Source organism: Pleuronectes platessa, chromosome 7 (genome assembly GCF_947347685.1).
Source record: "Pleuronectes platessa chromosome 7, fPlePla1.1, whole genome shotgun sequence".
NCBI classification, from domain to species: Eukaryota; Metazoa; Chordata; class Actinopteri; order Pleuronectiformes; family Pleuronectidae; genus Pleuronectes; species Pleuronectes platessa.
In genome coordinates this window covers 11959935-11983545 of record NC_070632.1, presented here as the reverse complement: position 1 = coordinate 11983545, position 23611 = coordinate 11959935, and the positions used below count along the sequence as shown (strand labels likewise).

At 41.9% G+C, this 23611-nt stretch overlaps 3 protein-coding genes across 7 annotated transcripts; 2 read left to right on the top strand and 1 right to left on the bottom strand.

Annotated features, from left to right (window-relative positions):
• The first annotated feature begins 3142 nt into the window (after positions 1 to 3142).
• Positions 3143 to 6988, top strand: LOC128444353 (receptor-interacting serine/threonine-protein kinase 3). 4 transcript variants are annotated; one of them, XM_053426799.1, is made up of 12 exons: positions 3143 to 3287; positions 3776 to 3933; positions 4039 to 4381; positions 4467 to 4615; positions 4690 to 4739; positions 4972 to 5127; positions 5391 to 5473; positions 5622 to 5688; positions 5778 to 5833; positions 5969 to 6014; positions 6160 to 6402; positions 6487 to 6988. In XM_053426799.1, exons 1-12 carry the CDS (start codon positions 3273 to 3275, stop codon positions 6498 to 6500), a joined length of 1380 nt encoding a protein of 459 aa, XP_053282774.1. In that variant the 5' UTR covers positions 3143 to 3272; the 3' UTR covers positions 6501 to 6988. The 4 variants fall into 4 exon arrangements, with proteins under 4 accessions (XP_053282774.1, XP_053282773.1, XP_053282777.1 ...); XM_053426798.1 differs by having other exon boundaries at positions 3773 to 3933; XM_053426802.1 differs by lacking the exon at positions 3776 to 3933 and having other exon boundaries at positions 3176 to 3287.
• Positions 6989 to 7793: 805 nt separating this feature from the next.
• Positions 7794 to 16375, top strand: impdh1a (IMP (inosine 5'-monophosphate) dehydrogenase 1a). Of its 2 annotated transcripts, XM_053426797.1 has the most exons (15): positions 7794 to 8892; positions 9568 to 9666; positions 10258 to 10306; positions 11038 to 11139; positions 11302 to 11376; positions 11583 to 11789; positions 11895 to 11982; positions 12079 to 12278; positions 12407 to 12497; positions 12606 to 12701; positions 13121 to 13264; positions 13685 to 13826; positions 13929 to 14072; positions 14400 to 14483; positions 14933 to 16375. In XM_053426797.1, the coding sequence occupies exons 1-15, from the start codon at positions 8657 to 8659 to the stop codon at positions 14952 to 14954; spliced, it is 1779 nt and encodes a 592-aa protein (XP_053282772.1). In that variant the 5' UTR covers positions 7794 to 8656; the 3' UTR covers positions 14955 to 16375. The 2 variants fall into 2 exon arrangements, with proteins under 2 accessions (XP_053282772.1, XP_053282771.1); XM_053426796.1 differs by having other exon boundaries at positions 11895 to 12278.
• A 658-nt stretch (positions 16376 to 17033) lies between these two features.
• On the bottom strand, positions 17034 to 21473 carry prrt4a (proline rich transmembrane protein 4a). The gene is made up of 2 exons (XM_053426418.1): positions 20726 to 21473; positions 17034 to 19105 (listed from the first exon to the last, which is right to left on the bottom strand). Exons 1-2 carry the CDS (start codon positions 21471 to 21473, stop codon positions 17034 to 17036), a joined length of 2820 nt encoding a protein of 939 aa, XP_053282393.1.
• Between the last annotated feature and the right edge of the window lie 2138 nt (positions 21474 to 23611).

Genomic DNA, 23611 nt, shown 5'->3' with positions numbered 1-23611 from the left:
AGCCCCGCCGCCCCGGAGCTCGGCTTGCTTTTCCGGGGAGCGATTTTCCCGTCACAGGCGAGATGAGCTCGCTCTGTGTGGCCGACACGTCGGCCAAAAACACGGTCGGGAGTTGAACGATTCGTTCATCTGCCGGGTACGAGTCTTTGGATCGTTTGCACCCCCCCCCCCCCCTTGAAACGAACGAATGACTCAAAAAGAGATTCGTTCATTTTATTTTACACGGTAAAAAGATCCGAACTTCCCATCACTACCTCTCATCCAGCACTGTATTCTTCACTCCCCTTCCTCATTCACCCTTGATACGCCAACTCATCAGCCAATGAGAGCCTGGCATCCCACAAAACCCTACAGCCATTGGCTTAGAACTTTCACGTGCCCCACCCCTACCTGTTCAGTGACCCTCGGGACATTTCAGTACTTTCTCCTCAGGAGAGACGCTGTCTAAATCGAATGCTTTCATCATGTCGTTGCTCAGTGGCCGTAAAATGTCTTTAGCCTAACCGAAACAAACTAACTAGACTTATCACTACGTTACCCATCACTCATGGCACACATATGCAGACCAAACAAGCAACGTATTCCAAGTGTTTTCTTCTCTGGACTGTGTCTCGGCTCCGTACCACACAACTTGGTAGAAGGAAGTTTCATTCACTATACGGCTCAATAGAGCCGTATAGTGAATCTAAGTGTTTATCAAAAGCAGCATAAAATGACACCGACACACACACGATAATTGGTCCATCGTCATAATGTGCTTAGTTCCGAGTACACTATAAGTTCAAGTGGCCTAGTCGGTAAAGCGTTCGGTCTCTAACAAGAGCAACCCGGGTTTGATTCCCACTCTTTCCCATTTTTGTTTTCCCATCAACAATATGTTACACTTAAAATTGTCAGGACTTCTCCTATTAATTGCAAAATATCTTACAATATTTTAATTAAATTAATTAAATATAAAAACAGGAAAAAATTTAATTTAAAAAAAAAAAAAAAAAAAAAAAAGCTGCGCGCGCAATTCCTGCGCATTGGGCTTCTTCGCAGGATGTGCGCAATGGACTTCTGCGCAGAATGTGCGCAGTGGGCACATTCTGCTTCAAATTGAAGCTAAAAAAAATTATATTTAATTTTATATAATTTTTTTTTTTTTCCATTTCATCATCATTTCTCCGAGCTGGTTCAGGGGTAAATGATGCTGGTCTTCACAGGTGACTGACCTACGCAAGCCTGTAGCCGCCACCCCCACAAGAGATTATGTGCTTGTGTGTGTGGCTGCGGCGCTTCCTGGTTCTTCCCGGCACTGCCGGTGCGAACAGCCAAAGTATCTAACATGGGCGAGGAAAGGAGGCGGACCGCTTTTTACAGCGCTTCTACCTCCGCTGCGTCCCGGGGTTAGAGGATGGTGTGACGTTAATGTATTGTTTTACATTGCATGTGTCACTTCATGATAAATCAGTCTCCTATGTCTCCTGTACCAGGAGCCGCCCCTGTCACTGGTTATCTTGGCTCGCTGTCTGGCCGGTAACCAGCCGTCCGGACCGCTCCGTCAAGAAGGAGGAGGAGATGTTTCTTTACTTGGAATGCGGCCACTTTATTTCTCGGATATACAGCAGGAGCAACACTCGCATCACCTCTAGGTACTCCGTCTCTTCTCCTTATAAACACACTTTTAGCGTATTTTCCCACAATACCCTGGTGCACTACGTCACACACTACAAACTTTCCTTAAAGGGGCAGGCCATACCTGCAACACAACAGCTCTCGGTCTCATATACAGATGTCAAGAGAAAGCAGAGACGCAGACTCAGCAACTACATCCGAGATCCGATGCACCTTATTATTATCTGAGGGATTTCCACACACTGTCTGATAAACATTCCGACAGTAAAGGCAAGGGGTAGTGATGGATAAGGTTTTCTTTAACAAGTTAAGTCTTTCATTCTCACTTTCCACCTTAAAACTATGAAATGAACTGAAATATGAACTAGTTCAGAATTTAAATGGTGAACTATGAACGTGAACTATTAATGTTTACTTGTATGAACTGAACTTTGAACTAGTTCATGAGAGTAGTGAACTTGCACAACACTGCATTTTATACCTCTCACGTGGAACAAGCAGGGATACATCGAGTATATTCAATATATACTATCTTCGATACGGGTGCTACCATTCTGAGCTTTTGACATAATTGAAGCCAGAGTCTGCACAGTAGTGATCATGGTGTGGAGCTGCAGTGTCTCAGCTTTAAATCATGACATCTCACCTCATTTTTTATTGCATCAAATAATTAAAACCAAACTAAATGGAAAAAATGTGTGCTTGGACAGACACCAATGGGACGAGAGGTACCTACCTTTTTAGTTTGGTCCATGTCTCATCTACTAACATGGAGGAGATGGGTTTTATGACCCATATTGCAGCCAGCCACCAGGGGGCAACCAAGATGAGTTGGCGTCACTTTTAGGAGCTGTAATATTGACTTCACTCTCTAATCACGACATCATCCTACTACATCTTTACATAAAACATAGAAGTTGATTGTAATAGGGTTAAAATGTTGAGATGCTTTCTCAGTCCCTGCAGACTGTCGCACATTCCTAGATGACACCGAAAGATACACAGATTTTGACTCTAAAATGACACCAGCATAAATCAGATCTGAAAAGAGGAAATTTCCTCTTTCCTATTTTGTTTTAAATGCTTTAACAGCATTGCATTGGAAAGACAGTGACAACAAAGGAAAATATTCAAGTTTGATAATGCATTTAAGGAAAATCATGACTATGTATAATGCTGTCGTATGTGTGCAAGAAATTTGTTGAGAATTGCAATCAAGCCCCTTAGACGGAAGTTTTTCTAATTCCCTTTTTTCTCCTCAGTTGCACTTCCCCATCTGCATGCCGAAGTGTCCTTGGGCAAGATACTGAACTCCTAAATGGCCCCTCATAAATGTTGAAAGCACTAATTGTAAGTCGCTCTGGATAAAAGCGTCTGCCAAATGACATGTAATGACATGTAATGAAATGTAATTTTATTCCTTTTCCAAATAACGAATGACTCTCTGCCAGCAGGAAATGTGACACATGCTATTTCCAAATATCAGCAGTTCACGCGCTCTCTCCACTGACGATTTTAAACCCTGCCCCTTCCTCAGCGACTGCCTCACACTGCTTAGCGAGCGGGGACAGGAAACTGCAGCTTATACCGTCTTCTTCTGTCAGAGCTTGGGTTAGGATAAAGCCCTAAATCTTGGATATTTAGGTGGACAACATATGAAGGGATATATGGTGAGTATAAGCCATCAACTTGTGCTATTGTTCTGGTCTACACAAAAGGGGCAATGAGCAGAAGACAGTAGCAGACAGGAGACAAGGTTTTGAGATATTTGTCACATGAGCTTGTTGATATGAATGTAAGTATTGCTTTACAAATAAGGGTTCTGATTTAAGAGTTTCTCGGTCCAAATCCAAAATCCAACAAGAATAGGGGGATAAATCACAATGGTAATGTATGCTCAATTTATAATCTGCTTGAGAGAAGATCAAGTTTGATATAACAGATCAAACCTAACCCAATCAGATCACTGCCAGCAACCTACACGATCCTTACAGGGACAAATTACTTTACAGGAGAGTTACAACAAATATAGACCACGATAACTTCATATTAATTCAAATGTAAGATTGAACGATTGACTTCATCAGACATGAAATTTTCTCCTCTCCTCGTGATTTGTTCCTTATTTTTTATTTTTATGGATCTGTTTTTTCAGCAGAAGATGGCGCTGCTGAGCCACGCGGCTGAGCGGGTTGGCAGCGACAGCTTGAAGAAATGGGAGTTAGTTGGCTCTGGGGGGTTTGGTGATGTCTATAAAGCCAGGCACAAGGACTGGGGGTTTGATGTGGCCATTAAGCTACTTCGAGATGGCGTTGGGTAAAGTTAGGAATACCTATCTATAGATATTTTGAATGAGTAATGTGTGCACATCCATGTATGTTATAGTTCAAGTTGTTTTCTCTCTACTCCTTCCACAATAAGGTGTTATGCCAGTCCCCTGTTGCCAAAGGAGAACGCACTGTTTGAAGAAGTTAATCATATGGATAAGGTTTCCTGTGAGTTTGTGCTGAGGGTTTATGGAATTTATGAGGGAAATACACCATGTGGAGGCCTCTCCATGCAAACGGGAATAGTTATGGAGTTCATGAGCAGAGGATCAGTACAGGACCTGCTGAAGGAGCTGTGTGCTCCTCCACCGTGGCCCCTGGCCTTCCGCTTGGCCCATCAAGTGGCTCTCGGCATGAACTTCCTCCATTCAAGGGACCTTATGCACCACGACTTGAAACCAAGTAATGTCCTGCTGAATGACGACCTGAACGCCAAGGTAGACTGAATCAAACTAAACTTTTGGCTTTATATCCAATGCAACGGTTATTTAATAGTTTAAGGTGTCCCTTGTTGCTCAGTAGCTTGCAGACTTTGGTCTGTCCAGGGTTTCCACCAGTGCCTTGAACAGCAGCGAGGAAAGGACAGGAGAGGTCGGAGGCACGTATAAGTACATGCCTCCTGAGGCTTTTGATGCATCATATGAACCTGTCCGTGCTTTTGACAGATACAGGTAAACATTTAAAAGAATATTTTTAAATTGTAATACTGTTTGGATACTCACTATTAAGTCTTTTTCTTTGTGAGCTATGGCATCCTTCTCTGGTGTATTGTTACTGGGAATGAGCCATATCCAAGTACGTACAGTTCCTTTTATTGTCTTATAAATGTGTTTGTTTATTTTCAAATTTAAGCGTCAGATCTTTTATTTAGCAAAGTTAAATCCGGCCATTTTTCTTACATTTGGTTGAAAATATCACTTCAAAAATAAACTAAGGATAGTAAATGTTAATTACACACATATCTACACACGGTCAGTTGTGTTTGCATGTTTTAATGTATATTTTTGTTTTATCACACAAACTACAGTGGCTGGTAACAGCCTTGTTGCACTGAGGATCCCTAAAGGGGACAGACCTTCCTGTGAGAAAATTAACCAGAGGGAGGTAGAAGGGTTAGAGGAGCTGGTCGACCTCATGAAGATGTGCTGGGACGGGAATCCTGCCAAGAGGCCTGCCTTTAAAGGTGTGTATCAGTTATGAATCACGTTGACCACATTCAAACATGTGCTACTCTAAAGCTGTTTTCAGACATTAACTCTGGAAAATGTCCGGATTGGGAGTTTGTCTTTTGTATTAAAACCAACTGAAGCTATAACCTTGAATTGAATGGGCTCGAGGGCATTTTGTCCATTAAAACTTACAGCTGCATCACCACTGTTCATTCACACACAGGATATGATTTAAAAACCCTTTATCTCCTAAAACAAAACTTGATCTATGTTTCAGAGTGCCTTGAAGTCACTGAGGAGGGTTTCTCAAAGCACAAGAAGGGAATTCATGTCGCAGTTCATCATGTATTGACAAGACTGGTAAAACTCATGAATTTATGAATAATATTATATATTTGTATATAAAATATATGAATGAAATATAGTGCTGATTCATAATGATTTACAATGTATAGGAAAATTGTGTAATTGGTTTATTTCTAACTCTCATACTTACCTCCTGTTATAGAGGTCACATACCAGTAATCAATATTCAAACAGAAGTGTGCCGCTCAGTTTTTCACCTCAGACACCAGGTAAATTAATCAGTTGAATTTAATCTGATTAATGAATCTTTACTTTCCATAATGAAACATGTGGATGTTTCTTTCTCTTATTTTTTCAGAACAGTCAAAGTCACATGATAAGAAGGATCCTGTCAGAGTTACACAGACTGAAAAGGTATGTCAAATATATTTTCCATCAATTTTATGAATCTATCTATTTTCTTTTACCTTCTCCTCCGTGCATGTGCTGGTTACATCATGGGGTACTTACACAGTATTGACTAAAATCAAGTTTTACTTGTGCCATCAGAAATCCATCAGTGATTCTGAAGAAACATTGAGTGATACGGATAAAGGTGAATGCTTTTTCTCAATGAAAATCAATTAAAGTTAATTTTTGTTGAGCTCAAGAACTTATAAACTTCACACTAACATTTATTTAAAAGTCACATTTATAATATAATAAAAAAAAATGTTTTAATCGTTTTCATTTTCAAATAGCAAAGTTCATTGACGACAACAGGGCGGTGTTAATTCAAGACGTTTCCGAAGTAATGGCAATCGTAGACGAGCTCGGGGACATGGTCCACAGCGAAACATACTCAGTGATCGACACTATACAGACCAGCCAGGAGAAGATGAGAGTGCTGTTTCTGAGGACCTTTCGTTCAGGAGGGGTAACCGTCAAAGCCGCCTTCTACACTGTCCTCAAAAGACATCAGCCCAAACTAGTCGAGAGGCTCAGTAAGATTTTTTCCTTTTTCTTTTGAAGCAATCGAACATGTTAAAAGTTGTTCAAGTTATTGATAACATTTTCTTTTCTCTCAGGTGGAACATACTGAAACATATGTGGCCGGCCTACATTTTCTGTGTGTGTTGAGGACTTTCCTGTTCTCATCCAACATGTTCAATTTCAAAATATTCTACATTCATCTATCAATGTACCCATTATCTATACCCCTTATCCTTGAGGGTCATGGGGGTGGGCTGGAGCCAATCCCAGCTGACCTACCCTGAGGGGCGGGGTACACCCTGGACAGGTCCGCAACGTATCCCAGTACCAACAACCATCCATGCCCATATTCACAGTGTCTCCCCCATCTAACCAAACCCCAATCTGTATGTCTTTGGGCTGTGGAAGGAAGCAAGAATACCAAGTATTCAAAACAAGTACCCTCTTGCTGTGAGGCAACAGTGCTACCCACTGTAACACCATTCCACCCTTATATGTTTATATCAATTTGTATATATGTAATTTTCTATGTAACATAGCTGTACTGTTTCCAAAAATAATGCGTATAATTTCTTGAATAAACACATTTGTCATCTTTCTGATTGTTTGTGAAGTAACATGGTGTTTTGAGGTTTCCATTGCTAACCCTACCCTTTGTGTAGGGGGGGGGGGGTGTAGGTGTGCTTCCTCCACAGGGTCTGAGATAGAGAGATAGAGAGAAAAAGAGAGATAGGCAGAAAGAGATAGAGAGAGAGAGAGGCAGAGAGCAAGAGAGGGAGAGAGAGAGAGAGAGAGAGAGGCAGAGAGCAAGAGAGGGAGAGAGAAATGGGCAGAGGGAGAGAGAGAGAGGCAGAGAGCAAGAGAGGGAGAGAGAAATAGGCAGAGAGAGAGAGAGAGTGACAGAGAGAGAGAGAGAGAGAGAGAGAGAGAGAGAGAGAGAGAGAGAGAGAGACTGGGTAAGAGGCTTTTCTGGTTCAATCCCTCAGTAACTGTCACAAGCAGTCAGTCAGTCAGTCACCTGCAGATGAAGGTGTCGAGGGCAACCTAGGCAACAATGTTATTCCCCTGCCTCAGTCTAATGCGCATGTCTGTTGTTCACAACTCTTCACTAAGTAATAGACTTGATAATAAAAAAAAAACTTTGGTTAAAAGTATAAAACAGTATCCTCAGAAATAGTGTTTAATTACACACTACTTTAGTTTCAACGTGTTGGCTGTAGAGGGACACATATTTGTGTGTTCCTCTCTGTCCGTCTCAAAGTAGCAGAACTTGCGTGCTTGGATTGGACCTTTGCTTCGTTCATAGCTCAGACTCCCCGTGCTCTGCAAAACACACACACACACACACACACACACACACACACACACACACGTTTACATCATTGTAAGTCTCCAAGGGGAAGGTGCGTTTTAAGTGTCATCTTGAACTACCCTTCTCTTCCACAGTCCTACTCCACCCTAAACACCCATCTCACCCCACCCCATCCTGTATTAATGCTTCCAATCCTCTTTGTGGGAGAGTGACGTCTGCTACTGTCAGAAACAGAGTTAAGCTCAGCAAGCACCAGGAGAACGGAGTGGAGCTCCCAGCCTCAGGGATAACTAAGCATTCTGCTCCTCCAGAGGGACGACTCCCTGCAACCGAGCAGAACCCGACTCTCTTCCCCAGCGTCTGCTCCTGCCTGCCTCCAGCTGGGGAACAGACAGGGAAAACAATATAACATTTGATGTGTGACGATACCTCGACTGCTGCCCTGGCTGAGGGCCTTGATGGCCTCCAAGGATGTGCGCTGAAAAGCTGGAATACAAACTCTCCCCTGGGAAAACATCTCTGATTTAGGAGACTTACAGGGGATCATCAGCTGCGTGCAAACTGCAGCAACCCTTCGTGAAGTCTTGAATTTTGGGCCATTTTGATTTAACTGCTGCTTTGAATGCAGGCAACAAAACAGATGGCAGTACAGCTTCCTCCCATGTCAGGTGTGTCTGAAAGGTGTTTGCGTGAACATGCACTCAAAGCACTGGGTGTTTATGAGAGCTTATAATTGAACAGCAATCTGCGTGTGTTGGTGTGTGTCTGTTGGGAGCTACTCGGGCCAGTGTTTACTTGGGGTGTGTGCGTGTGATTTTGTTCATGTGTATGATACAAGTCAGAAGTGCTTAAAGTGTGTGTGTGAGTGTGTCTGTGTGTGTGTGTGTGTGTGTGTGTGTGTGTGGGTGAGGTGGTGGGGGCCTGTGGAGGTTGTAGCCCTGGATTTCCTAGAGATGGAAGGTCATTGTTATGACCGGTTTGGAGATGGAGAGAGGGACAACTACCAGATTGATTATCGAAGGATTGTCGGGGACATGGAACCAGCACGGCCACGCATCTCAAACAGAGATGGGGAACAACCTCCCCCCTTTGGTGCATTTTCCCACCCAGCGCCACATGGACACGGACATGAGACCGCGGCCCAGCGATACAGCGCTACACGGATCCAGGCTGGATATGAACCAGAAAGGTCAGACTCACTCTCACCATTCCCCATCGCCTGTAAGGTCGTGACCCCGACCGTCTAATTTGTAGAAGCGACTTTTTGAAACCATTGTAACTAAATGGGATGTGCTCTGATGTCTGTCTACTAACGTTAGCTGGGAGGTTTTATCCATTTAACAGCTACCTGGGCAGACAAATCCTCTTACCTGCTGTACTGACGTCGCTCCATTGACAAGGACGGATTCTTTTTTTAGTAGCATTTCCTGTCTGGCCACAGTGTGTGTGTACGAAACAGAGGTCAAGAGAGAAATGAGCAAAACAACAGCTTTTTCACAAGAGATAAATATATTTAGAAATGGCTGAATGAAGATCTTATTTTTTTACTTTAGTGACAATTGACTTGACCCATATTTATGCCCACCGCTTGAAATCACGGGAAATATTTGATATATAAGATCAGCAAATTGTTAAAAACTAACAAAAGTACAAAATCAATTGAAATCTAGAATTAATGTTAAGAAGCTGTAAAGTTGAACATGATAGAAAATGCATTAGATAGTAATATGAGTGTGATTTATTCTGCCTTACCTTTGCAGATAGAAACATGCTATATACATGTATTTATGTTTTATATTTGATATTCAGACTGGGCATTGTGGGCAATAAGCATTTAATATTTGTGTGTTTTCAAATATTTCAGCATGGCGGACTACTTGATCAGTGGAGGCACGGGCTATGTTCCTGAAGATGGATTAACAGCACAACAGCTCTTTTCTATCGGTGATGGACTTACATACAAGTACGAAATGCACAGCACATAACACATGGATAAGACACTGACACTGATGCATGTTCAAAAAAGGACACATATGCACACGCACGTGGAATTATGCAACATGTTCCATTACATGTTTAGTAATAAGAGGGATGACACATCTGCTTGTTTTTTTATGGGGAGGATTATAATAAATAATACGACTTTCAAGGACTAAGAGTGGTGTCACAACCATTAAAAGCAGTGTCTGTGCAAGTGTGTGTGTGTGTGTGTGTGTGTGTGAGTGTGCATCAAGTGCACTAATGAGTGATGAGTGTAGTTTCCTTAATGGAGGCTATATGCAGGATTTATCAGTGTACGAAGGATAAATGCAGAAAGGTTGCGGTGGGCTGAGAGGCTGACAGATTACATTAAGTCTCCTCGCTATCAGCCAAGTTTGAAATAACTGCTGCTCTGGGGAAATGATACAGTTCAAGTACGCCATGAAAGCTGTACGTTTTGTTTACAGGAGTAACTGACACAAGTTGTGGTGATTAATAAAATGTATCTAAGAGTTTTCCACTTCCAAACTAAAGTGTTCTAATGCTCTGACCCGGTGTCTTTCTCTCCTCTCAGTGACTTCTTGATCCTCCCTGGTTTCATAGATTTTACCTCAGATGAGGTGGTAAGTACCATCACACTGTGCAGCAACACAGGCACACATACAGTGCACTGGTTCCTATGTGCATATTTTCTTGACATGTAAATTTGTTGAAGCTAAAGAGGTCAAAGTTTGGTTTCTAGATATAATGGTTCTCTGCTGCTGTTCTTCTGTCATGTGATTCCATTTGGCTACGAACATCTTCTTGTTCTTGACCTTATTCATAAAATGCTTGATGAGATTTCATATTCCTCACAAGCACAGTCAATATTCTTTTCTCTATAATTAATCCCTAATTATTTAGCTGTGTTCGTTAGTTAAGGGTGCTCGAGCACACGGATGTTTATTTGACTGGCTTTGTTTTTGTCTTTGCTCGCTCTGCTGGGACATTTAATTAATTTCATGCCTCGGTCTCACAGCTTACGGCTGGAAATAGTTGTTCCAAACAACCACACACCTGCGTCAGTAGGTGATTTCATAGTCGGTCTCTAATGTGCTCAAATAGTTTTTTAAAGATCATTGCATGGCAAAATAAAAACAAACGTTATGTTGCCTTTGTGCTGCAGCTGCTACGTTATAGGACCATTGTTTGCAACAAGAAAAATCATGTTGATTCATCAATAAACACCCCTCTGGTGTCATTAAGAAAATGTTGCAGAACATTCTATTATAGACTCACTTTGCTATATGGGATCAAGAGTGTTACAAGATCACAACAGGATGTTTCAGTTTCCAAATGCACCACATTTTTCTAGGATCTTACCTCTGCACTGACGAGGAAGATAACCCTGAAGACTCCTCTCATTTCATCTCCCATGGATACAGTCACTGAGTCCTCGATGGCCATCGCCATGGCAGTGAGTACACAGCCCAACCTCACACACAGCATATAACGAAGTGTTCACTCAGCTTAACAACCTCCTGTTTCACAGTCTCTTGCATGTACAATCAAATCGTCCACCTTTTAATGATATTTAACATGTTTGTTTTGTCCTCTGTCTCTGATTGGCTGGTTTCAGCTGATGGGTGGGATTGGTATAATTCATCATAACTGCACTGCTGAGTTTCAGGCCAATGAGGTGCGCAAAGTTAAGGTAAGACGGACCAGGGCACAGTTTGGTAAAAGTTAGATACAGTAGCGCCAACAACAGCCATCTTTTAGAAGGTTAATTTCAAACACTACACACTGAAAACTACACAACAATATGGCTACCACGCCAGACAAGGACAAATCTATTATGACAAGAAAATGTAATTATTATATTGTTATTTGTTAAAACATATATTTCGTTCCTGTCAGAAATTTGAACAGGGCTTTATCACCGATCCGGTCGTGATGAGCCCCCGACACACTGTGGGGGACGTGTTCGAGGCCAAGATACGTCACGGCTTCTCTGGGATCCCTGTCACAGAAACAGGCAAGATGGGCAGCAAGCTGTTTGGCATCGTCACCTCCAGAGATATCGACTTTCTGTCTGAGAAGGACCATGACAAACCCCTGGAAGAGGTCAGTGTTTGATATGCATGTGTAGGAGAACACTTAAATAAGCGGGTGGTATAATGATATACTTTTCAAATTCAAATTTGATCATTTATCCTCTTTTTGATTCAGGCAATGACAAAAAGAGAAGATTTAGTCGTTGCACCAGCTGGAGTCACACTAAAGGAAGCTAATGATATTCTGCAACGAAGCAAAAAAGGTCAGCATGTCAGAGAAATCATACAAATGTGGACTAATAAAGTGATCAACTCTTGGACCATTTTCTTACTTGCACTCATTTTACACTCTATTTTAGGTAAACTCCCCATTGTGAATGACAGTGACGAGCTGGTTGCCATCATTGCCAGGACTGATTTGAAGAAGAACAGAGATTATCCACTGGCTTCCAAGGACTCCCGCAAACAGCTTCTGTGTGGGGCGGCCATTGGTACCATGGAGGATGACAAATACCGACTGGACCTTCTGATGCAGGCTGGGGTGGATGTGGTTGTCCTGGTAGGTCGTAACTATGGAGCTGCTTACTTTGATAAATGTATCATGCAATACCAAATAACAATAAAACGTATTGTTTTAATTTACATTTTAAAAACATCATTGAATGTATTACAACTATTTATCTACAGGACTCTTCCCAAGGAAACTCTGTGTATCAAATCAACATGATCAACTACATCAAACAGAAATATCCTGAGCTTCAGGTGGTCGGAGGAAATGGTGAACTAATCTTCTTTTCTCTGAGCTCTTTAAAAGTAAAAAAAAAGAAAAATCGGTGTTATCACTATCTCTTATTCTGCTCTTTTCTGTGCATCTGTCTCTCTCTAGTGGTGACAGCTGCTCAGGCTAAAAACCTCATAGATGCGGGTGTGGATGCTCTGAGGGTTGGCATGGGCTGTGGCTCTATCTGCATCACCCAGGAAGGTATGATGTAGAGTCCAGTATTGTTAACACATGTTGTTTTTAGATTTAGAAAAAAATATAATATGATATTATATTTATATAAATTTCACAAAACTAGATGTAGAAATTATTATCCGAGAGAGTATCACAGCAGAGGTCAACAGCAGTGCACAAATTACATAAAATAAATAATATACATTGATGAATACAGGACATAGACATATGATACATAGACAAACAATAAGAGTATATAAAATATAAAAACTCCAAAAGTCTGTTTATCCTCACTGAAAGGTCTGCAAACTATATTTTATTTAGCAAATTCTAGGATATGAAGTGAAAGGAAAAAGAAAGACGAAAAAAACATACAAATAAACTTAGAAATTTTTTGTATTATGTTTAATTTCGCTAACACTTGATATTTCATGCCTTTCCCCCAGTGATGGCATGTGGACGACCCCAAGGAACGTCCGTTTACAAGGTGGCAGAGTACGCCCGACGTTTTGGAGTCCCAGTAATCGCTGACGGTGGAATTCAGACTGTTGGACACGTGGTGAAGGCCCTGGCCCTGGGAGCATCTACAGGTGGACACATGCAACATTTCCCTGGTTCCTCTCCTCTTACATTATATTATCACACAATTGGAACCCTTTGTCGTCGGTAAAAATACAACAAAAAATCATCAAGGGCCAAAAGGGACGGGACTTTATCTAAAGATGAGATATTATTAGCAATAACTTCCGTTATATATTATAATATATTATTAGTATATAGGCAGTAGAGTCAATATGCAAAAATGTCCTTTTGTTTGTGTGTGCCTTAATTTTTCTCTTTTATTCATATACTTCAATGCACTTTGTGGGACACATGGCTGTTGAATTGAACTTCTACAAAATATTTCTGTTTTCAATAAAGGTGTTTTTTTTGCCAAATGAAAAAAACCTTATTGATTGACTGTCCTCTGCAACCGATTTAGTTTTGTCCTGTCATATTTCCGCCTCCAGTGATGATGGGCTCTTTGCTCGCTGCAACCACTGAAGCTCCAGGAGAATATTTCTTCTCTGATGGTGTGCGTCTGAAGAAGTACAGAGGGATGGGCTCTCTGGATGCCATGGAGAAAGATAACAGTCAGAAACGCTACTTCAGGTGGTGTCACGGATGCCCTTGCTCTATTAACATTTGTTCTAGGAAAATCCACAGTCGAAGGACGTCAGTGTGACACATTTATCTCTTCCTTTATGTGTCCAGTGAGGGAGATAAGGTGAAGGTGGCTCAAGGTGTCTCAGGATCAGTACAAGATAAAGGCTCCATCCATAAATTTGCTCCTTACCTAATTGCTGGGATCCAACATGGCTGCCAGGACATAGGAGCCAAGAGTTTGTCCATTTTACGGTTAGTGTGTGTGAACTTGTATGTATGTATTTGTGAGGACCGTGGCAAAGCACCTACGGAGTGAGGACATTTTGGGAAAGTGGGGACCTTTTGGTCTGGTCCTCACTTTTTCAAAGGGCTGTTTGACTTACCTTAAGGGTCAAGTTTATTAGATTTAGGTTATGGGTTAGCATAAGGGTTACACATTTAGTTGTGATGGTTAGGGTAAGGGGCTAATATTATCAGCAAGACAGAAGTACATAAACATGCGTGTGTGTGTTTGTGTCCTTATTGTACGTTGTTGTGTAAGTACTTTTGGCTACTATGAGCTGTTTCTCTCTTCCCCAGGTCTATGATGTACTCCGGAGAGCTGAAGTTTGAGAGGAGAACCATGTCTGCTCAGATGGAGGGAGGAGTTCACGGCCTCCACTCGTAAGTCTGACCTCTGACCCCAGTGACCTTTACTCCTCCTCTACAACTCCCTCTCGCTCCAAGTGTCAAATTTTTTGAATCCTTACATCCTCTTGTGATACATATCCTAACGTCTCATGTCTTTGGTGTGGTCTGTCATCATCTATTTCCCCTTGTCGTCTAAGCCTCACTTGTATTCAGTCCCCGTGTCAAAAAAACGTTTTATTGTCAAATTCAATGTGCGTTTCCTTCGATTAGAAGCATCAAACTCTCTTCTCTTTTCCTCTTTTTTTATCCATGCGATCATATTAGATATTCTTTTGTGCCATGTAAGTACAACCATGCGTTTATCCTACCTCCATCTTTGTCTTTTGTTCATTCATCTCCATTCAAGACTGCTTTTGTGGTGGTGAAATGTTATGACAACATAGAAAGTGCTGACACTTTACTTTTTTCTACTCCACACAAAGTTATGAGAAGCGGCTTTACTGAGGGGGGAGGAAAAGGAAATGCTCGATCAGGACCTAACGTCCCATCTCCGGCAGCTATAAGCAGATGCACCGGGCACATGTGACCAACACTTCAACACTCCAAAATGTGACACTACTTGTTTGTGTCCTTTTCTCTTTGTCCTGTTTGTCCCAGCTTTGGCCTCTTTAAGGTTAGACAAAACAACACTTCAACCTGACTCTAAAGGTCAATGGAGAGTCAAAGAGTCACGCCTGTTGATGGATACAACTCTATATGAACCCTGATGAACAGCCAAGGTATATAGAACCTTATCTAATTAACTACTCTACTGATCCTTTTCAACAAGCCAATGCACGTCATTACCACTTTAGAACAAGCTTACTGTTGCAGACGTAAGGACATGATGTCTGAATTCCACCCTGATACAGGAACGTATTAATTAAAATTTGAAGAGTTGGAGCCTTATATTTCCATGCTCATTAAATATATCAAACAGAGCAATTCAGGATTTGCAAGAAAATCAGAAAGTCATTTATTTTATTTACAGATATAAGCATATTACGAAAAAAAGTTGTCTTTGACATATTGTTATAAATAATTTACTTAAATTAAAGAACACGTACTTTATTATTGGGAAAAGAAACACAACAGCTCTGCTGATGGTAAGAGCACACTCCAGAAGACTAAAATAATTGTGAATTGTATTCAGCCATGGTCATGTGTACTAGCATACAGTACATAGAGTAGTACACACAGTAGTAAACACAGTAGTACACACAAGTTAGTATGTTTCGATCATCTTCCTGCACTGGTTTTGTTGAAGCTAATTCAATTTCTTTCATTGTAAATTTGACTGTAACATGGTGAACCGTCTGCTCTGATCATCTGCATGTAAAAGGATGTTAGGCTTTAGCCTCAATTCACCAATACACATTTGTGAGCACCTTTGAGGAGTAACCACATGTAATCTCACTTTAGATTTTCCTTTTTTCATCTTGTTGGGAGTTGAAATTATTGTATAAAAAACGATCTTAGAGACCAAACAGAAGAGAGTCCATGATTTACATTTGATCATCACTCAGTACTCATTTTTTATACTCATTATACAAATGAGTCTTAGTCTAGAAACATTGTTAGTTATATGCCTATTGAATGTACATAATACATTACACAGATAGTAATGTATATTTTTCAGGTTTAGTATTTTTAAATATGAGTCAGACTGGATTCCAAACCAATCACTCAGGTTAGATTTATTTCTATATAAAATAAGAGACAGCTTTAACATCATTTCTTATGTTTGTGTAAGGTACTCACCATCTTTGGTATTGAATATATAATAACTGGCAACCAAGTGAGGATGACAGAATATACAGGAAAAATGATTGTATTATTGTTTCATCCACAAAAGGCTTCAGAATGATATTTACTGTATATAGTGTTGCATCAATAAAGGTCATTTTGACAAGAGAAATTTGATATTGTTTTAATATTTGTGTCATACCAAAAATAGGGAAATCATGTTGCTCATGTCCTTGAGTTTTATATGGGTGATTTTAATGATAACCACTATAGGGCCATATAGTAAAAATTGTTTGTAAATAAAATAAAAATGTTGGTAGGCAAGCAATGGAGACCCAACCATTGTTTATATCGTGCTCTGTGAAGTTCCATAATTTCTACAACACACAGAGAAAAGGGATCTTTAGCTCCTGCAGACAAGTTTTTAATATTGCCCTATATTATAACCTATGTGGATGAAATTGTGTTCAATATCTGCAATACTGTCCTATACGGGAAGGGTTCAAGGATGAAGACACAGCAGTGCTAAACAAAACAATTTTTGACACTATATTGTTTGTCCACTCACTACTAAAGACAATTATCTTACATTCTATCATAGACTCTTGGTGTCTCTTTTTCCAGGATAGTTTAACTGTCCAAAAGCTGGGTCAGCATAATGTATCAGTAATAGTAATAATGATAATAAATTATGTCCATTACTCTTTCATTAGGTTATGTAATTAAAATATTTTCATCTGTATGTACTTCTCTACAATGTCAAGTGCATTTCACTAACAGCTGGACTTTTACAACATCCTACAATTCAATGGTGTCACTGCAAACACTTAGATCATCAATTTGTCTGCACACATCGACAAATTCTGCCTGTACAGCAAGATCCCATTCCAGCTGTTTGCTTTCACTCAGTTTTTTAGTCCCTGCCAGTCGGCCAGAGCCCTGGATTTCCTGGGAGGCCAAGCTCAAGGTACGGTAACGCCTGTGGTAAGACAGGTTGGGAATCGCTCGTGGAAGGCTGTGCTGAGCAAAGTTTTGCCCTCTGTTGGCCCAGGAATGTGAGCGCAGTTTTCCTGGCTCCTTGGGATTGCAGCACAGACCCTGGGTTGAGCCAGAGTCGCTCCCTTTCCAATCCCATTGCTCCAGTGTCCTGCTTTGAGATGTCAAAGAACTTTGAGGTTGGGAGCATCTTGCACTGGGCAGTGTTTTCTCTTGATCCACATCTCCACAGGAAGAAGTTCGGTATAAGGCCATTTCTACAGAACTGGGCCCATGCTTTGATGTACCTTGGTTTGGAGAGCTCAAAGAATGACTTGAAGAAGCATGGAACAGTTTTGGAAAACCAAAGATACTGTGGGAGAATAGGGAATCACTGAACAGAGCCTGGTCAATGCTGCGGGACAAGTCTATGGGAGATGGGGGCCGCAGGTCCCCAGTAGAGTCAGTCTCTAATCCTAAACTATCCAGTGACGACAGTTTAGAGTCAACTGCATTCATAATCTTGTGATATGGGACTGGGGGTGTAGGTAGAGGCAATAGTGTCATCTTTGTTTGGCTGGATTTTGGCAGACAATCAAGCCCATTTTCAGGAGGATCTGACATAGAGCAAAGAGGAAAAGCCTCTGATGGTCCCTTACTAATGACATTACAGACCACAAGCTTTTCTTGGTGACCTTGGGAGCAGGACTTATGTGAGGAGAGGACAGGAGAATTTATACATTCATTAAAGGGCGGGGTTAGCCCACCCGGAGGAGAGTTGCAGGAGAGGCGAGACCAAGATCCTGGCCGAGGATCAGTTATGGTCTTGATAGAGGAGTTGTTTTGACAAAATAGAGGGTGTGTGCCAATGAGAGACAAACCGAGACACACCCCAACCTCACAGAGTCTGCAGCCTACCTGATAGCCCCACCAGGACCAAGGCTGGAACCCATAGCCCTCAACCCCACCTAAACCAAGGGCATGCAGAATCCCGTAAAGCTGTAGGCCACCACACCCTAACATACACAACGCAGCTCCTACTCCAGCTCCTGCTGCTCTCTGCCAGTCCTCCACTTTGGCAAAGGGGCAACTTGCAGATCGTATCCCTTCAGGAGATCCTCCGCTCTCTCCATTGTCATTCAGTCTGTAGATGTGTTTAGAGTCAACTCGAATTAAGCAGTAGAAGATGAGATAGGAAAATGACAGAAAGATGGTGAGACATACAAATAGACCATGTGGGAATAGCAGGATCATTGTAGGGAGGATGTGGAAGAGCTGGAGCATGCCAACACAACCTAGAGAAACTCCAAAATACAGTAGAGACACACAGAGTAACAGGCGAGGTTTGGGCAAAACTGAAAATGAGGTTGAAATAGCGAGTGGGAGTGAAAGATGCATGCGAGAGCGCAATGAAAGAATGAGGAAGGCCAAGGAGAAAGCTGAGACTAAACAGGGGAAGGGCAACTCAGAGAGCAGCAGAGAGCCTATAGGGGGCAGACGATCTTGGTGACTGTAAGCATCGTACAGCAAACAGAAAGCTTGGATCCCTGCAAATGCTAACAGGAACAGATGCAGGAGAGTGAAGTAGGGGCATCCTGGCGGGCACCGCAGGGGAAGGCCTAACAGGCAGACAACAGAGATAAGGCCAAACACAGTGAAGACAGATCCCAAGCCATAGATGTGAGCTTCCCAAGCAAATCCCCATGTGGCAAGGGCAGAGTTCCAGTCCGAATACAGAGGGACATAAAGGGCAGGGCTGAGACCCAGAGAGGGGTGCAGGGACTCATTGGGAGTAAAGTCTTCTGGGTAGGTGAGAGTCGATGACTGGTTTGTTGTTTTGCAGGGTGTGGCAGATGTGTTCATGTTACCGTGCAGGCCTCTGTTCCCGGAGTCATCTGTAAAATAAGTACAAAACAATGCATTACCTGTTGTGTCGACTTAAGCTAAATTTAAGATACTAACAAAGTCAACAAATGGAGCTAGCACACTAATATAAGATAGGGGAATATAATAAAAATTATCTCCAGATAATTATCTTGTTAGCCTTGTCATTATAAGCGTGTTAGCATGTTGGCATTATTAGCATTTTGCTTGGATTACTGTTGTGTCCAAAATGCAGTCTTGTTTTACGACTAGTGTAGAAGTGTACTCTTGTTATTGTATTTTTGTCTCAACTTATTGATTAGGATTTCATAAAAACTACACACATTTACCCTTAAAAACAACATAACATACAGGCCAAGGTAAAGGCACATTGTCAGACTTCATTAGCCCAAAAAAGCATGGATGAATCTGCCGTGTGTGAAAGTAATCTATAATAAAACAGAGCAGGCTCAGAGCTGGGAATCTCTAACTGGGTCACAGAGAGAGTGGAGCATGGGCAAGTATATTCTATGTGTTAGTGTGTGTGTGTGTGTGTGCGTGTGTGTGTGTGTGTGTGTGTGTGTGTGTGTGTGTGTGTGTGTGTGTGTGTGTGTGTGTGTGTGTGTGTGTGTGTGTGTGTGTGTGTGTGTGTAAAAGATGGGTGAGTAGCCAGTACTGACCAATTGCTGCTCTCATTTTTATCACAGAGCATGATCAAGAGGTGCTTTGCTTTCCTTAACGTTACATCCATGCATCAAGAAACTGTGGGTGATGAACTTTTATATCTGTCGTGTTACCAAAAAATAATGTAAGAAACTCATTCTCTGAGGGAAATAGAGTCAACAGTAAACTGCGTGAAGGATGAGGGAACCTACTGGTTATAAATAGACTGTGTCCTATTTCTGGGCCTTCATTAGTTGTGATGTGACTTTGTTAATGCAGAAGCAGCAACAAACCAGCGAGAGAATTTCTAAGAGAGGGATTTTCTGTGTTCACTTCAAAGTCAGAAAAAAAACATCTTTGCCAGTGGATGCTGTGACACAAGTAAAAATTAATGTTGGTAATATTTGGTAGGTACTTAAACTGTTATCAAATGTGTTGGCATAATGCGGAAGAGTTCTCACATACATCTGTGAAAGCCCTTCTCTGCTTTTGCTTGTGGACACAACAAAACATCATTTACTTTAACAAGTGAGTGACGTCTGGTGTGTGCGTGTGTGTGGTAAACACTGCATGTTGATGTGTGCTCCACTAATCATTGAATATGGGTAATCGAATCTGATGGCATTGTGAATGAAATGTTTCAACATTAACAAGCGAGTCAAGGACTGAGTGGGAGAGACTGTGATAAAAGGATTGACAGCACAAGACAAGAGAGAGAGGGTTTGGGGGGGGGGGGTTGTTTTGGAGGAGTGAAATCTTTGGGGAGTGAAGAGATGAAAATCCTTCTGTGAATGTAAAACAACTGTGTCTGCCAGCAGAATGCACAAACACTTCAGTCGCATCAACTTGGAGGCTTTTATTTGAGGTGTTATAGGAATTTAATGCAGCAACGTTATAAATCCTACCTTTCATTATAAGCCATAAATCACGAGCGTTAACTGTGATGGTGTCAGCTTCTCTAAATAATGGATTCATGACAGGACTCTTACCATTTTCTGCCTCCACGCCGACAGCTCCTCTCCGGTTTGTAATATCAACCAATCCATTTCCAGTGTTTTTAGTCGGAACAGTACCCTCCAGTGGACTGCCAGTGGCTACAGGTGGAGTAGTACCATCAGAAATGGACCCTGAAGTTGAGTCCTGGCCTTGTGTGTCTGATGGAAGTGAGCCAGACAGAAGAAAAGGTAAGTGGCCATCAGTCGTCTCATTGTGCAAGGACGGTAAAGTTAGTTGATTCTCTCCAGTTGGTGTAGAATGCAGTATGGAGCCAGTACTGGTCTCAGTCGGCTGATTCTTCAATGTTCGTGCCTTTGTAGGCTGAGGTGGTGCTGCTCCTGATGAAGACCTTACAGGCTTTGTAGATGTAACATCTTCTGTTGCACTTTCTGTGGATCTGAAAAGTTCGTTCTCATTATGATACAAAAGAGATGTCTCTGTGCCCTCCTGTAAATCAGTGTATTCACCAATCACACCTTGTCTATCTGATTCCTCAGATGACGATAAGGCCAAACTCAACAGTAGACCCTGGAAGTCAACATCAACGGGCTCAAACAGGGGCTTCTCCGTTTCTAAACTAGATCCAGGAAGTCTTTGCGAGGGCTGCGGGAGATGTTGCACTGCTGTTTCCACGTGTAGCTGTTGTGTTTCCTTGACATTTTCTCCAGTTGAGGCTACAGCATGAAGCAAGAGAGGCAAGGAGAGGGGGAGGAGGAGGTACAGATTCCACAGAGAGAGCATGGTGAGGGTACGCAAACTCCACCGAAACATCACATGCTGCAGGTGCTTGTGGGTTATTATCAGGTTTGACGGATCTCGAAAGTCAGGTCTCCATGGATCTCGTGCTAATCACACTTGAGGATGGGAGAGAGATAGATCACAGTCACAATCAGTGAAAACAATAACAATAACAACTGCAGGTTGGGGATAGAGCTCAAATACAAACAATGAAAAGCATTCCAATGAAGTCTATGAAAATACTCTGTTCCCAGATAAGTCCTGTGACATACACCCATTCACGATAAGAGAACATGTACAGACATTACACACACAATTGCTCTTTTTCTTATCGCTAGTCGAGTTTTAGCATTCTTACCTCATCAACAGCCCGCTCTGCTGCAGCCTCTTTAAACATATATGCTGCTCTGTGCTGCTGCATGCCTGCGGTCTCTCTCTGCGTAGCACTCTGTGTCCTTTCATACTCACTGTGCCGTGCCTCTCTCCTCTCCATCAGACAGTCGACACATGGGACAGACCCCACCTCCTTCCAACAACCCCCCGCTGTCCCACTGCCGCTGCACCGATCTGAATGTGGGTTTGACTGTTTGCACGATCCTGTCCTCCTACATCTGACACACCACACCGAGAATCGTCTATTTCACAGTTGCATCGGATCCTCATTACAGTCTCCACATGCACTCAAAGAGAAGAGAAGAGAAGGGAAGAGAAAAGTAGAGAAATATGTCACAGGGGCATTGGAGGGCTCATCAACCAACAGGCACATATACTAAACAGTGATATAGATCAATACATGCTGCCACTGAGTGCCATTTACAACCGATGATGTGTCCTCCCTTCCAGAGCAGCCATCACATCAGTAGCTCTGTTTGCAACATGTCATAGCAGATGATGATGCAGAATACTCTTTTTAATGCATGATAGTGGTTACTTGTGTACGTATGAACATACAGCACCTCTAAACATATGCACTTTTTTCGCAAGAAATTGCTAAACTGTGACCTTGTTGCCTAGTCAGTTATTGGGGCAAATTTTGCCACCAGCGATCTCTGTCTGATGAGGACATGCTACTCACTTTCTTTATTTTCCACCTTCCAATGTTATCAGACTTGTTCACACTGTTTTCACCCAATAGGGGGACTCTAGTAGCCTCATGGCCTAATTCAATTCCCAGGGATGGTTCTAAAATAGACGCTGATCCACATACCTTTGGATGCATTTAGTGAAGGAGTTTAAAGCATAGTCACACATTGTGTGCATTTTGTGTCCCGCTGTTGTAAGGAGCTATAAAGTAATGTTAAGCCAGGTTTATATTGTTTAAATTCTGCCAACAGCATATTGATTCTTTTTCTATCAAAAAAGTATTGATTTGACTGCATCCAAAACAAATTGTTATTGTAAAATTCACATCACTAAGGCTGGTTATGAATACATAGAATATTGGTTATGACAGCAAATTAAAAGTAATTTATAACACTGTGATTCCCATAGTCTGAAAGTCAAGGCTATTTCAGATCAGTCAGTGGAGAATACAGCAACTTCCAGCTGGGGGGTGAACAACCTGATGTCTGATGAGGACACAGGAAAGCATCAACCGAGCCGTAACTAAAGGGACTGGAAAGGAACAATGACAGGCCAAACATATGAGCTCAGTGAGCGACGTGGCCAAATTATTGCCGCCTCACACTCGCTATCCTAGCTCATCGGGCAACTGGTCTCTGTTTAGACAAGTCATCCTCCAACAAGACAAAGTCAGCAGGGAGCGGGGTCCAGCTGGGAATGTAGACAATCAGGACAAGACACAGAAACAAAGCTGCACAAGCAGAGAGGGGGGTGAAAGCAAGCCATGACCCTGGTTAGGATAAATAGTGTAGATGAGTTTTATGATACTGGATGTTGAGTCCTGAGGTGCAGAGCTTAACACTCAGGCCTCAAGAAAGTTCTGGCCTCCAACCTGCATGCTGAGGCCTTTCTGTGATGATTTTGCATGTTCAAATCTCAATTGCCCACAGACGTGATCGTGAGCATGAGTTAGTTAGATGGTTGGTTGGTTATTTAGTTGGTTAGTTAGTAGTTGACACAAACAAATATAACATTTGACACCAAACTATAAAATAAGCATTTACATACAATCCAAATTC